Here is a 13,509-nt window from a genome sequence, read left to right on the forward strand (position 1 = left end):
TTTGTCGTGTACCTCTGTTTTATTTTACAATGACACTTCCTTTACATGGAGACATTTTGTTTTGGCCAATTAACTCTACAAACATTCAAAATATTGGAGGGGGGGGAGAATGTAATTGTGATTAGAGGTTAAGTTGACCATCACTTATAGTTTGCAAACAGATGAGGTTATACAAAATCGAAACTTGTCCCAATGCCAAGGGGAGAAAATAAAAAAAAAACATCTTCCAGCACAAGACAAACATTGTTAAATAATCGACAGCCTTGGTGCTTTTGCGTATGTACACAAGATGTGCGTGTCGGAGTCAGATGGATTGTCTCCGCATGGAGCTCTTTATCCGGTCCCAGTTGTTGTAGAGGGCATAGAGACCAGACAGGGTTAACCCAGCCACTCCACCTTTCGCAACACCTCTGAGCCCACCTGCAAGGCAATGATGATGATGAATAAACACACAAACAACTTTACGATTGTAGAGCGCCCGTAACAAACGTCTCGCAGTGCAGAATTGTGGTGCGGGAGGGACCGGGGCAAGGGAAGCGATCGCCAGTGTCCGCAAAGGCACTGGGTTGAAAGTTTTCAAAAGACCTTGAAAGCAGTGCGAGTGTGGGGGGGGGGGGGACCAGGCCGAGTTCCAGCAGGAGTAGTGGATTTAGGTCTGTTACTCAACTTGCATATGCCGCTGACACGCACACACGCTCCACCTTTTTGTAAGTCCCATCCTGTCCCCCCACCGTGAGTTTTGATTTCATTATACAGGTAACTTTTGAGTGGCTAAGCAACAGTTGTAGTCTTTTGGTTTTTTAAGTCTACCAAAATCCTTCAATCTTTCACATCTGATGTGCCAAATGTACAAATTTACATTTTGTCTGGGTCGTCCTGAACCTGCTCTAGAATTTTACCAATCTCTCCATCCACTGCCACAACCCACATTTCAACTTTCCGATCGTTCTGTTTAGATACAAATTCAGCCAATGCACCTCCCTGATGATCGTTAATCACAGAAAGCTGCGCAGTGGGAGTGGGTCACGAGGACTGGAGTTGATAAACTGGTTGAGGACGTGACCATAGATCCCCTGTAAAGATTTTGCGAATCATTTTAAAACTGACATTGCAAGTGGCACGATGACCGCATCCAACCGAAGATAAGGTTTTTACTGGCGGACTTGTAGCTCCTAGGAGCATCCCTGCAAATGAATAACTCGGCCACAATAAAACAATACCACCCGCCCTTCACAATGTTTTGGTAAAAAGTGGTTTGAAGTGGGATTTTTTATTGCAAGGTGAGCATTTTCAGATGCCATAAAAGAAAATAGAGCCCTGACCAAATTGCCTGTACCTCGCAAGCTTATGCATATATGTGGAACTTCGTTTGCACCGTACGTAGCCAGCATTGCCAACTGGACGCGCAGGGAAAGGACAACAAACAAAAAAAAAGTTAAGAAATTAGATTTCAATCGAGATTTGAAAGTGCATAGTGCCTGTGGCTTCCGAACAGTGTAAAGAAGAACATTCCAGAAGGCCACAGAAGGGCATCTGCAAGTGTGCGATGCGGTGAAGCAACTTTGCAAGATCGGACCGTGTCCGTCCAGTGCTTACCGAGCTGCATTGGCTTCAGGTTGCCAAACGAATACATTATAAGCTCGCACTCATTACACACAAAGTACAAAGTACTTGCCACAAATGAACCACAATACCTTGCTGATGGCATCAAGGAGCATAAACCATCACGCAAACTCCGGTCATCCTCGCAGCGGCTTTTGGCTAACCCTCGAAGACGGTCACTGCATTGCGTGCTTTCAGATGCACTTCTGCAGCCGTCTGGAATGCTCTTCCGATATTAGGGAGCCACTGGAGCTATGCACTTTTAAATCTAGATTGAAAGCTAATTTCTTTAGAACTGCTTTTTGTGTTTTATTTCTTTGTCCTAACCCCGCACCTCCGATTAGCATGGTTGGCTACGTACGGTGCGAAAGAAGTTCAACATACAACTCTGAGCGTGGCTAATGCTTGCATGAACGATCACCAAGGGATGTGAGAGGCTGGTGGGGGGCAGGGAAGGGGGGGGGCGTGATGCGAGAAACAGAAACCAGTGGAGCAAAATCCACTGCGCTCCCGTGTCTCCTCCCCGCCTTCACAAACTCGCACTGACCAGGGCGACGAACAATAAAAACAACTCCGCCACAACAACCTGTACCGCATGGGGAGGGATCCTCATCCAGCAGTGGATTGACAAAGGGATGTACATGGTGGGAAACAAACAAAAAAGTTTCAACCTTGGTATTAAAAATGGCAATAAGCATTAAGCCCTAAAGTATGTCCGCGAAAACTGTCGTAAAGGTCAGTCTGCTCCATCAGCTGCTGGGGATTTTATGTTTTTGCCAACTCAGCAGTTTCAAGAGCGGGGCCAAAGGTTTACCGACGATACCACCAGCACGTCAGTAAGTGCTGGGGCAGAGGTTGAAATCGGTGAACTAATGCAGAGGGCCTGTGTTTAAAAACTTAAAACACAGGACTTGGGTATTTTCTCACCATTAACTGAAAGTGTGCCAGATTTTAAACCAGTTCACGTGGTTAGGTGGCTCAAGGCAAATTGTTCAAGTCAGAACAATGAGCTTAGCTGAGGGCCTTGCTATGAATCATTTCAGCCCCTGGAAAAACAACAGAGTTCCTCAAGTGCATTGAGTTCATGGCCTCACACCAATCACTCACCGCCTGAAGGATAAACTATTTTTTTCCCCCATTCAGCCCAACTGCGAAAGCTAACATGTATAAACGAGGGGTTGGACTTTAAAAAATTCCGATTTCAATTCTGGTTTTGGATTTAAACAATTCAGATATTTAAGGAAAATTATGGACCTATGTTTAAATTTGAAGTGCTGACAACAGTGACGTCAACCCGATCCCAAGCGACGCCAGATATGACGGGAAAATCACAGTCGTGACATCATTCGCGTCACATCGCCTCCAGTGGTGTCACAATTTCGCATCAATCCCAAACGATCTTCTCTTTCCCAAAGAAACGTCAGAAATTTGGAATTTAGACCAGAGTTTTCGTATTCATCCGAAAGTCGGGAACACATCCCTCGTAATGACAGTTGACGGGTGGGAGGGGGGGCCCAAAGGCAGAAAGACGGCGTGTCGCGATTGGTCAACAAAGCCTGCCAACGCGACTCCGGGACCAGTGTCGATTCATTCAATGGCGCTCTCACCTGGCGCTGTGCCGGCCGCGGGGATTCCGCACACATGTTCTTTGTCTTGCTGCATGACCAATAGAGCGCAAGAGGAATTTGTAACACGCCAGAAAAACATGTTTTTTTTCTCTGCGAACAGATGACCCAATCCCTGCACTGGTGCAGCTTTGGCGGTGGTGGTGGCTATGCACGTGGCCTGTAATCTAGCACTGCGGAGGCGAGGGGGTTGTTGGACCACCGCACAAATGACAAATGTTTCAAAACTCCCTTCCCGTGGGCATCGAGGAGGTGCCATGCCCTGGCTCGCCAGCAGAATGCAATGCGGCAAAGTGTGCACTACTATCACCTGTCCCTTCTGTATGGGATAGAGTGTTTCCCCCTTGCATGAGTGGAGGAACCGGTTTCCTAAAACGTATACAGACATCCACCAAGTGTCTGAAAACATCTTCATATATACAGAACTGCAGAGCAGTTGTTGCCACCGGTTTACCGCCTGGCAGGTTTTCCAGCTTGGTCTGTGGTTTCTCGGCGATTGTGAGATACAATTTTCACGAACGACGCCATAAAAAAAAAAAATCATTACAATGTTTTTGTTGTTGTTGGTGCAAATATGGACTTACTGGTGGACTTGTAAAGCATGCCCGTGAGCGATCCAGCCACCATCGTGTTGAGGTCATCCTCCGCTCCTCTCCCGTACTCGATCGCCACCCCAAAAGCACTGTACATCAGGGCTGCGGGGGACAGGAAGGAATTGTTACTGAAACGTCAAAAGTGATTTCCAGATCAAAATGAGCAGCGTGAACGATGCTCATCTGACTTTTAGCCATCAGCCACTGTGGAAATTCCCCCTGTACATGGGGTGAATCAATAATCAAATCAATACGCATGGCTCGGATGAGCCTCCCTAAAAGACACGTGCAATTGACTTGCCCACAAAGTGGTACTATTTGTATCTCACCCCAAAGGGATGATGGGCTGAGTTAAAACCCAACCATGATTTAAAATTGCTCAATCTCTCCTGCTGAGCCACCTGACCACAGCACGGCGATGTATGATGTTTCATACATCACTGGGAAATATACGGTTGACATTTTTTCCAAGTTTACCAATTGCTTGAGATTTGAACGACAAGTTTAAAAAATAACTCGAGTGCCATTTTTGCCAGACAAAGCTGTTGCACAACCCAGTTTCGTGGAAGCAAAGTGCAACTTTGAAGGGATAGGAACCCTATTTTGTAGGGCTGTATACAAGTCTGGTACACCAACAAGGTCGCAATAAAACGTTTTAAATGTCAAAGCTTGTATACATTCACATCAGTCATAGCTGTGTGCGTCTCTGCACGTACGTTTGATGCAGACACAGACTGCGGAATTCTTACTTCAGCAGAAATTGCCGTCTTGAAATAGTAAAAATGCACTGCATTCATTTTTTTTCAGAAACTCAAATGCAGGTGGCAAGTCTCTACTGCCAGTGGCATTGTCACGCGACAGCTGACGGATGGCCCTTGCGGAATGAAGTCCTGATAGTTATAAATGTGCTGTGCTACTTTAACAGCCCTCATCTTTTATTATAAATTATATAACAAGGAGCGAAACGGTGGACCCGTTGATAATTCGTTTTTTACCCTTCTATCTGGCAACAAAACTGACACCTTTTTACAAGGAGTCATGTTTGCATAGACCGCAATACCTGCAGTCATAATGCAAACAAAAGACATAACTCTGATAATGTGCACTGTCCTTATGTCTTTTGTTTGTATTATAATGTGCACTGTCCTTATGTCTTTTGTTTGTATTATGACTGCAGGTATTGCAGTCTATGCAAACATGACTCCTTGTAAAAAGGTGTCAGTTTTGTTGCCAGATAGAAGGGTAAAAAAACAATTATCATATTTTTACTGGCAAATGAGGTTCCCATGGTGGACCCGTTTTCGGGCTGTTTGGCACGACGTCCGACATTTCGCTCCGCGGCCCCAGAAGCTTCTTCAGCAACTGACATTCGCTTGACCGACATGGCACGGGAAACCGATAACTCAGTTCGTGAAGAAGCTCCCAGAATTTTGAGCGAAACGTCGGACGTCGCGCCAGATACATCATCGTAGAGCCACGCAGCAGAAGCGGCAAAACCTGTGCAGTTGTAGCGCATCGTGCGGCGCTTTCAAATGAGCTTCTGTGGCCATCTGGAACGCTCTTCCTTCCGATATTATGAAGCCACTGGAGCGATGGCACTTTTAAATCATCTGGATTGTGTTTAGTTTGTTGTCCTTCCCCCCCTCCCCCCCGCACCTGCGATGAGCACAGTTGGCTACGTACAGTGCGAAAGAAGTTCAACATACACACATGTAAGAAGTTTTGTCTAAATGCCAAACTTACCCACGGAGCCCAGTGTGTTGGCCCAAACAGCACCCTGGCGCGTGACCATGTTGAGGATCCTGAAAATTGACATCGTGACTTAGAAAAGAAAATGCAGAACTACGCGAGATCACTATAGATAACGTAAGCTGTTTCTGGTGAAATGCGTACAGGCAGCAAATATCACAATCCAAGTCATGCATACACATTTTAAACAATAATAATAATAAACATCTGTGCAAGCAAAAGACACGATACAATGTGTGTGTTTTTGATAGTCGCTTAAAATAGTTTGGATGATAAACACAACACTTGAATGTCAGTTAAATGCATAACAATGTCATAAATGATAACTCAGGACCATTTTTCAAGCCACTACTGGATGCGATTGTTATGGGAGGTTTTTTTTCCACCATACTTCACCACGCTCACCTATACGGTCTTGTTGGGGGTGGCCCAGGACCGGTTCAGATACAATTTGCCACTGATGTTGGCTGTAGTTGTAGATCATCAGCTCATAGCTTAGTAAGCGAACAGATCCATCACTACTCCCCTATATGTAATCATGCGTATAAATAATGCTAATCTTTTGAGAGCTGTGGCTCAAGAGTTAGCGCACTATCTCTGATCTCTATCGATCTGAGTTCGATCCCCAGCCACAGCTAACATCAGTATCGAGCGACTTCTGAATCGCTCCAGAGGCATACTATCAGCAACCTGCACTTAACAGCATGGTGAAGTAAGGTCAATAAAAAAAACCATGATCGACATAGCTGGGTGGTAGGCCTTTATCCAGCAGTGGCTTGACATTAAATACGTTACTGAACATTAAATACAATGCTAATTGAAATATTAAACAAATACTGTATCCCAAATGTAAAAAAAACATAAAATGGCCAATCATTTTCAGTTATGATTTGAAGCTTTCGTGACTGCAGGAATCCATACCAAAGAGTTATATTTTCAGTTATCATTGACAGCACAAAAAGAGACTCATAAAGTGTCTGTGTAGAGCCGCAAATGCACTTGGCATGCACACGGACAAGGGAGGGGAGGGGGGGATGCAACATCAGCAAATGTCGAAAGCCAACTTTAAAAACTTGCGAAAGCACGTTGCCATGTCAGGCAGGTTCGAACATTTCCTTTCAGCGAGCCAATCAAAACATTGCGCTTGTTGTTGGGGTACATTTTACAATCCTAAGCGTGATTGGCTAGCGCCATGAGCCAATGGAATTGATGTGGGTCATAAGCCAAGATGTTTTCAGTTTGTGTGTTGTGTGAACCTCAGAAGGAACTGAGAATTGTGAGCAAAACGATGACTTTTGTTTTTACGAGTGCAAAAACACGCAAGTCATTGCAGTTAGCGTGAGTCAGGATACGTGCATCACGAAGACCGCTGTTATAATAAAATACTTACTGGACATTTCTTGGCTTTGCCCATTTCATGCCGTGCGTTTCTTTAAAGCCAAGCCTCAGACCATTCAGAGCTCCAAACGAGGCGCCTGCACAAATTCATATGTGCAAAACACACATACACACAGAACTCAAGAAACCGTATGCTTATTGAAACACATTGCCACGGCTTCAAGTCCTGTTCTGCATGCCCCAGGTGCTCTCTGGTGAAATCAGGGTTACAGGTTTCTTGACAAGAGGGCTTCACTGGAATTTAAATTACAGAGTTACATAACCATACCAACCGTGCCCGAGGCTTGACGTAAAAATGGGGGCAGCACGCCACCTGATGGTCTAGACGCGTAAAGAGAGCTCATCATCTTGATTTAAAGCTTTCGTGACTGCAGGGATTCATATTCTTGGTTCTTTCGGTAAAGTCACGTAGAAGGGAAATAATAAAATAATGAAAATATAAAACAATAAAAATTCTCACGACGTTTCGACTGCAACACAAGCAATCATCACCAGGTGTGAAATCCACAGCAAGAACATTTGAAAAAAATTTGACGTTAGAAGAAAAAGAACACCACACCTGATGATGATTGCTTGTGTTGCAGTCGAAACGTCGTAGGAATTTTTATTTTTTATATTTATATTATTTCCCTTCTACGTGACTTTACCGAAAGAGCCAAGAATATAGAGCTCATCATCTTCCACACAATGCAGCAGCGGGTGGGGACCGCGCCACTTGGCTGCGGCATGGATACCGTGCGGGAAAAATTTTGAATGCGCTCGCGGGGAACGTCAGCACCGCAATGGGAACTTAAATTCAATCGTGTGAAGCCGATTCCAGCACTTGGGAGCAAATCCTCGACGTCGTGATGAACAACACACAGAACAACACTGCAACACATCGGAGTGTTATCTCGCAGCTGCGCATAATTTGCCACAAATGAACCACGATATCTTGTTGATCTCGTCAAGGAACATAAAACATCACGCGAACTCCGCTCATCTCCGCGGCGGCTTTTGGCTGACCGTCGAACAAAGACGGTCGCCGCATCGCTGTCGGATGCGTTTCTGCGGCCGTCTGGAACGCTCTTCCTTACGATATTTAGGAAGCCACTGGAGCTATGCACTTTAAAATCGCCTAGATTGAAAACTAATTTCTTTAGAACTGCTTTTTGTATTTAGTTTGTTGTCTTTCCCTTCGCACCCCCGATTAGCACGGTTGGCTACGTACGGTGCAAAAGAAGTTCAACATACAGACAGACATGCATATATTAAGATGCTACGAATCCCAAGGGTGGCACAGTCGGGTTTTTTACAATCGGGTTTAATTGTCTTTTTATATTAAACCCGATCATCTGAGATTGCGAGAAATCCAGTTTAATTGGTTCAAAAAAAAAACGATGCCTGCCGCTGGAAAAATCGGGTTTTTTCCACCCATGACGAATCCAGACCGCATAGCGCAGCATTGCATGCTACTGTGCCGTGGCAATTTTATTCCCGACGATCGGTGCAGCGGTACCGGTGAGGCAGGCGCTGCCGATGGTGAAGAAGGCGAGCTCAAAGCGGCCACGCTGCTTGTTGGCGCCCGTGGGAAGGATGAACTCATCCTGGTCCTGCGCAAGATTGCACGGTCAGCGGACGGGCATCAACGGACAACGGGCTACCGCGGTTAAAACCGCTCTCACCAAGAATCACGCGCGCGTGCACTTGCACTAAACGGTCTGTCTCCCAAAGTGATGCCGGATCAGCTGGACTCTCCAATACAATTGCAAAAAGAGACCATACAATGGGAGATACAAAGCTATCAAGTGTTCAGGTTGATTTTTATTTAACCAGGTGAGAGAGAGCTCAAGAGACCAGGATAGGAGTCTCATTTGCAAGAGTCACCAAAATGATGAAAGCAAAAAAAAAGTGCAGCGATGAAGCAAATAGAAACCAGCGCAAAAACAACTGTGGTCACGTGAGACATTCGTAAAACACTGCACAGGCGCAAATCAACGCTATGTAAGTACGTATGTGCAACTTCTCTCGCACCGTACGTAGCCAACCGTGCTAGTCAGAGGTGCGAAATGTGAAATGATTAATTTCTCAAAAGTCGGCTTGGGCCAGATCAGTTTTTTTCAGTTTTTTTCAGTTTCATTAATTATGATTTACCCTGTGAGTCATTCGGCTCTTGATATGGGTGCAACCGCAACAAACAATAAAATTACAAGATACACCTAAAATTCATTGTACACAAATCTAAACATCACGCACATAAACAATAAGACCCTACAGAAAAAACACCACCCGTCCATGCTGCGTACAAAAAGTGCAAAAAATTCCATTTCGATGTTTTATCCCAATAGCAATCATAATACAATACAGATCACAACTCTAAGTATAAATCTTAAAAAAAGATGATCACTCGACCGATAAGTGACGCACAACGCCCTTACCTGCATGAGGTAACGTGGGTCCACGTTCAGGTAGGGCGAGAGGGGGCTCATTCCAGACACTGCAGGTACAGGAGAGAAAGAGCAGAAAGAACAACACGGCATTAGCAAGCTTTCATCCCAACGAGATGGGCCCAGTGTGAACTTGCCTACTCCCCACCCCCCTTTAGAGGTCACGTGAAGAATACCTACAGACATTTTGTTTGCTGGACGAAGGCCACCCACCATGGCGGCTGCACGTGGCGTCGTAGGAACATTTGGGTCGTTCCGACTATACTTCGCCGCGCTGGTCAGGCACGACTTGGGTTTCGAGATAACCACTTGCACGCACGCTCGAGTTGGCCGTGGCCAGGAATCTCGCACGGGTTATCTGAGGACGTAAATGTTGTACGAATTTGGTGACATTTTGACGTTGCCGCAACTTTGAAATCGCTGTCGCTTGAACCTCTCGTTTCACTGATTGTGTATCGCCCTCTCGTGGTCAAAATGCAGACACCCCCCACCCCCACGGCAAAGGCTTTTACTGTTACATCTTTCTTAAAATATTCGAGGTAAAATGTATCCAAATTGTAGCACCGTTAATTGTCAAGGCGTCTGTTTGGCGGCTGTCTTGAGCAAACAACAGACACGACATTTTCTTGGTTCTATCGGTAAAGTCACGTAGAAGGGAAATAATAAAATAATAAAATATCATAAAATAATTCTCACGACGTTTAAAAAGATGTTTTATTTTTATTATTTTATTATTTCCCTTCTACGTGACTTTATCGAAAGAACCAAGAATATGAATCCCTGCAGTCACGAAAGCTTTAAATCGAAATTTAGACACGACATTGATTGACAGGCGTGCGCCGTGACTGTCTGAATGATGTTGTAGCGTCATCACGTGGCTTGCGTTACACCGGGCAACCCAAGTTCACACTACGGGCCCCACTGTTAACATCAGCGTCGAGTGATGTTGGAAGCGGTCATTGGGGCCTCCCTCTAGGTCGACTCGGCCCGAACTCGCCGCTGACGACAGCAGTGGCCGGGAAATGGAACTTTGCGCTAACCACTGCGCCCACCACTCCATCTCACCCCAATAAAGACAAACCACACACACACACACAGTGTATGGTGAATGTACCTCCCCACACACACAGTGTATGGTGAATCTACCTACCCACACACACACAGTGTATGGTGAATCTACCTCCCCACACACACAGTGTATGGTGAATCTACCTACCCACACACACACAAGTGTATGGTGAATCTACCTCCCCACACACACAGTGTATGGTGAATCTACCTACCCACACACACACAGTGTATGGTGAATGTACCCACACACACACACACAGTCTATGGTGAATCTACCTCCCCACACACCCAGTGTATGGTGAATCTACCTCCCCACACACACACAGTGTATGGTGAATGTACCCACACACACACAGTGTATGGTGAATCTACCTCCCCACACACACAGTGTATGGTGAATCTACCTACCCACACACACACAAGTGTATGGTGAATCTACCTCCCCACACACACAGTGTATGGTGAATCTACCTACCCACACACACACGTGTATGGTGAATCTACCTCCCCACACACACAGTGTATGGTGAATGTACCCACACACACACGTGTATGGTGAACCTACACACACACAGTGTATGGTGAATGTACCCACACACACACGTGTATGGTGAACCTACACACACACAGTGTATGGTGAACCTACACACACACACACAGTGGGTGTCTGCAACCGACTCGGCATTCGTGTTACACAAAACTCCACAGACGCTGACGCACGTGTCAATGTACAGTACATGTAACACACACGTGTATATATACATATATATACATACACACGTGTGTGTATGTATATATACATATATATACATACACACGTGTGTGTATGTATATATATGTATATATGTATATATACATATATATACATACACACGTGTGTGTATGTATATATACATATATATACATACACACGTGTGTGTATGTATATCAGAGGTGGGACAAAGTCATTGTTATGCAAGTCCAAGTCGAGTCTGAAGTCATCAAATTCATGACTCGAGTCTGACTCGAGTCCAAGTCACATGACTCGAGTCCACACCTCTGATGTATATATACACGTGTGTGTATACAATATTCAGCGGCTATACACACAAATACACACGTGTACAATTGTATACCGCCTTCACTGAATGTTTAGTAACTGTACGGACGCATGTCAATGTACAGTAAGTCACGTGTCGGGAGAATTTATAAAAGACAAAGATCCCCCGTATAGTTTAAACATCATTTAGGGGCAAGTGCTGTTCGCGAGCACCTATTAAGGCCGGCACTGTGGCACACGAGGGGGTGGGTGGCCAACGCCAGGCCCAGCCGCCTTTGTCTCCCCAGTGGCAATGTTTACACACCGCACCGGGTACTCATTTGAGGCTGAGTCGACCTAGGGGAGGCCTTGGACCGGTTCACATAATCGTCACCGGTGTTGGCCGTGAGCGGGAATCGAACCCGGGTCGCCGGCTTCGTAGCGCAGCGAAGCGCTAACCACGACACCACCACAACCACTACCACCACAACCACCACCACTACCAACCACTACCACCACCAACCACGACATCACCACAGCCCTCCTACTAAACTACAACCTTACTCACTGACACCACCAAGGAGGCCATTGTGAAGAACAACGAGACGTGGTGGTGGTGGTGTCGGCGTGGTGGTAGTGGTGGTGTCGGCGTGGTGATGGTGCAGGCGTCGTGGTATCAGCGTGGTGGTGGTGTCGGCGTGGTAGTGGTGCAGGCGTGGTGGTGGTGTCAGCGTCATGATGGTGGTGGTGCAGGCGTGGTGGTGGTGTCAGCGTGGTGGTGGTGGTGGTGTCGGCGTGGTGGTGGTGGTGTCAGCGTCATGATGGTGGTGGTGCAGGCGTGGTGGTGGTGTCAGCGTCATGATGGTGGTGGTGCAGGCGTGGTGGTGGTGTTGGTGGTGTCAGCGTGGTGGTGTCGGCGTGGTGGTGGTGTCAGCGTGGTGGTGGTGGTGGTGTCGGCGTGGTGGTGGTGGTGTCAGCGTGGTGGTGGTGGTGTCGGCGTGGTGGTGGTGGTGGTGGTGTCAGCGTGGTGGTGGTGGTGGTGTCGGCGTGGTGGTGGTGGTGTCAGCGTGGTGGTGGTGGTGGTGGTGGTGTCGGCGTGGTGGTGGTGGTGTCGGCGTGGTGGTGGTGCCAGCGTGGTGGTGGTGCAGGCGTGGTGGTGGTGGTGCAGGCGTGGTGGTGGTGGTGCAGGCGTGGTGGTGGTGGTGCGGGCGTGGTGGTGGTGGTGGTGCAGGCGAGGTGGTGGTGCAGGCGTGGTGGTGGTGGTGCAGGCGTGGTGGTGGTGGTGCAGGCGTGGTGGTGGTGGTGCAGGCGAGGTGGTGGTGCAGGCGTGGTGGTGGTGGTGGTGCAGGCGTGGTGGTGGTGGTGGTGCAGGCGTGGTGGTGGTGGTGGTGTCGGCGTGGTGGTGCAGGCGTGGTTGGGCCTAGGCCTCCCTTCTCAACTCACGAGGCAGCTGGATGCCGGCATCGGGGGCCGGGTAATCTCCCGGCGGGCCCGAGACGCCGCCGCCGAAGAGGCCGAAGTTCTTGTTGCCCGAGCCCCCGTCCATTGTCAAACAGCAACAACAACAGCACAACAACAACAACAGCAGCACAACAATTCTGGGCACAACGCGGTCAGCGAGCGTCGTTCTGGTTGCAAGGGCAAGCGAGGGCGCGCGCTGACGTCACACCGACATGCCCCGTGACGTCACCGCGTGCGTGCGTGCGTGCGTGCGCGGTGACGTCACAACGACGTGCCCCGTGACGTCACCGCGTGCGTGCGTGCGTGCGCGGTGACGTCACAACGGCGTGACCCGTGACGTCATCGCGTGCGTGCGTGCGCGGTGACGTCATACGCAGGCAACGGCGTCAAGTTGAAAGCGTTCGGTTTTCGCGGCCCCCCCCAAAATATTCGTAGCTGAAACAAAAACATCAGAATAATAATAATAACAGTGATAGGTTGTTAGCCTTTCTGGCGATCAAAACAGGAGGTGCTAAGATGTTGGAACTCCAAACAGAAACCTTTTTTTTACAAGGGATTAAGCGACT

The 13,509-nt window shown here is 47.5% G+C and overlaps 1 protein-coding gene across 1 annotated transcript; it reads right to left on the bottom strand.

Annotated features, from left to right (window-relative positions):
• On the bottom strand, positions 1–13,158 carry TIMM23 (translocase of inner mitochondrial membrane 23). Its single transcript, XM_061564988.1, has 7 exons — positions 12,926–13,158; positions 9,385–9,443; positions 8,466–8,559; positions 6,960–7,044; positions 5,564–5,622; positions 3,812–3,922; positions 1–420 (listed from the first exon to the last, which is right to left on the bottom strand). Exons 1-7 carry the CDS (start codon positions 13,026–13,028, stop codon positions 305–307), a joined length of 627 nt encoding a protein of 208 aa, XP_061420972.1. The 5' UTR covers positions 13,029–13,158; the 3' UTR covers positions 1–304.
• Between the last annotated feature and the right edge of the window lie 351 nt (positions 13,159–13,509).

The sequence above is a fragment of the Lethenteron reissneri genome, chromosome 34 (genome assembly GCF_015708825.2).
Source record: "Lethenteron reissneri isolate LAM-NWPU_2019-01 chromosome 34, ASM1570882v1, whole genome shotgun sequence".
Taxonomy (NCBI): Eukaryota; Metazoa; Chordata; class Hyperoartia; order Petromyzontiformes; family Petromyzontidae; genus Lethenteron; species Lethenteron reissneri.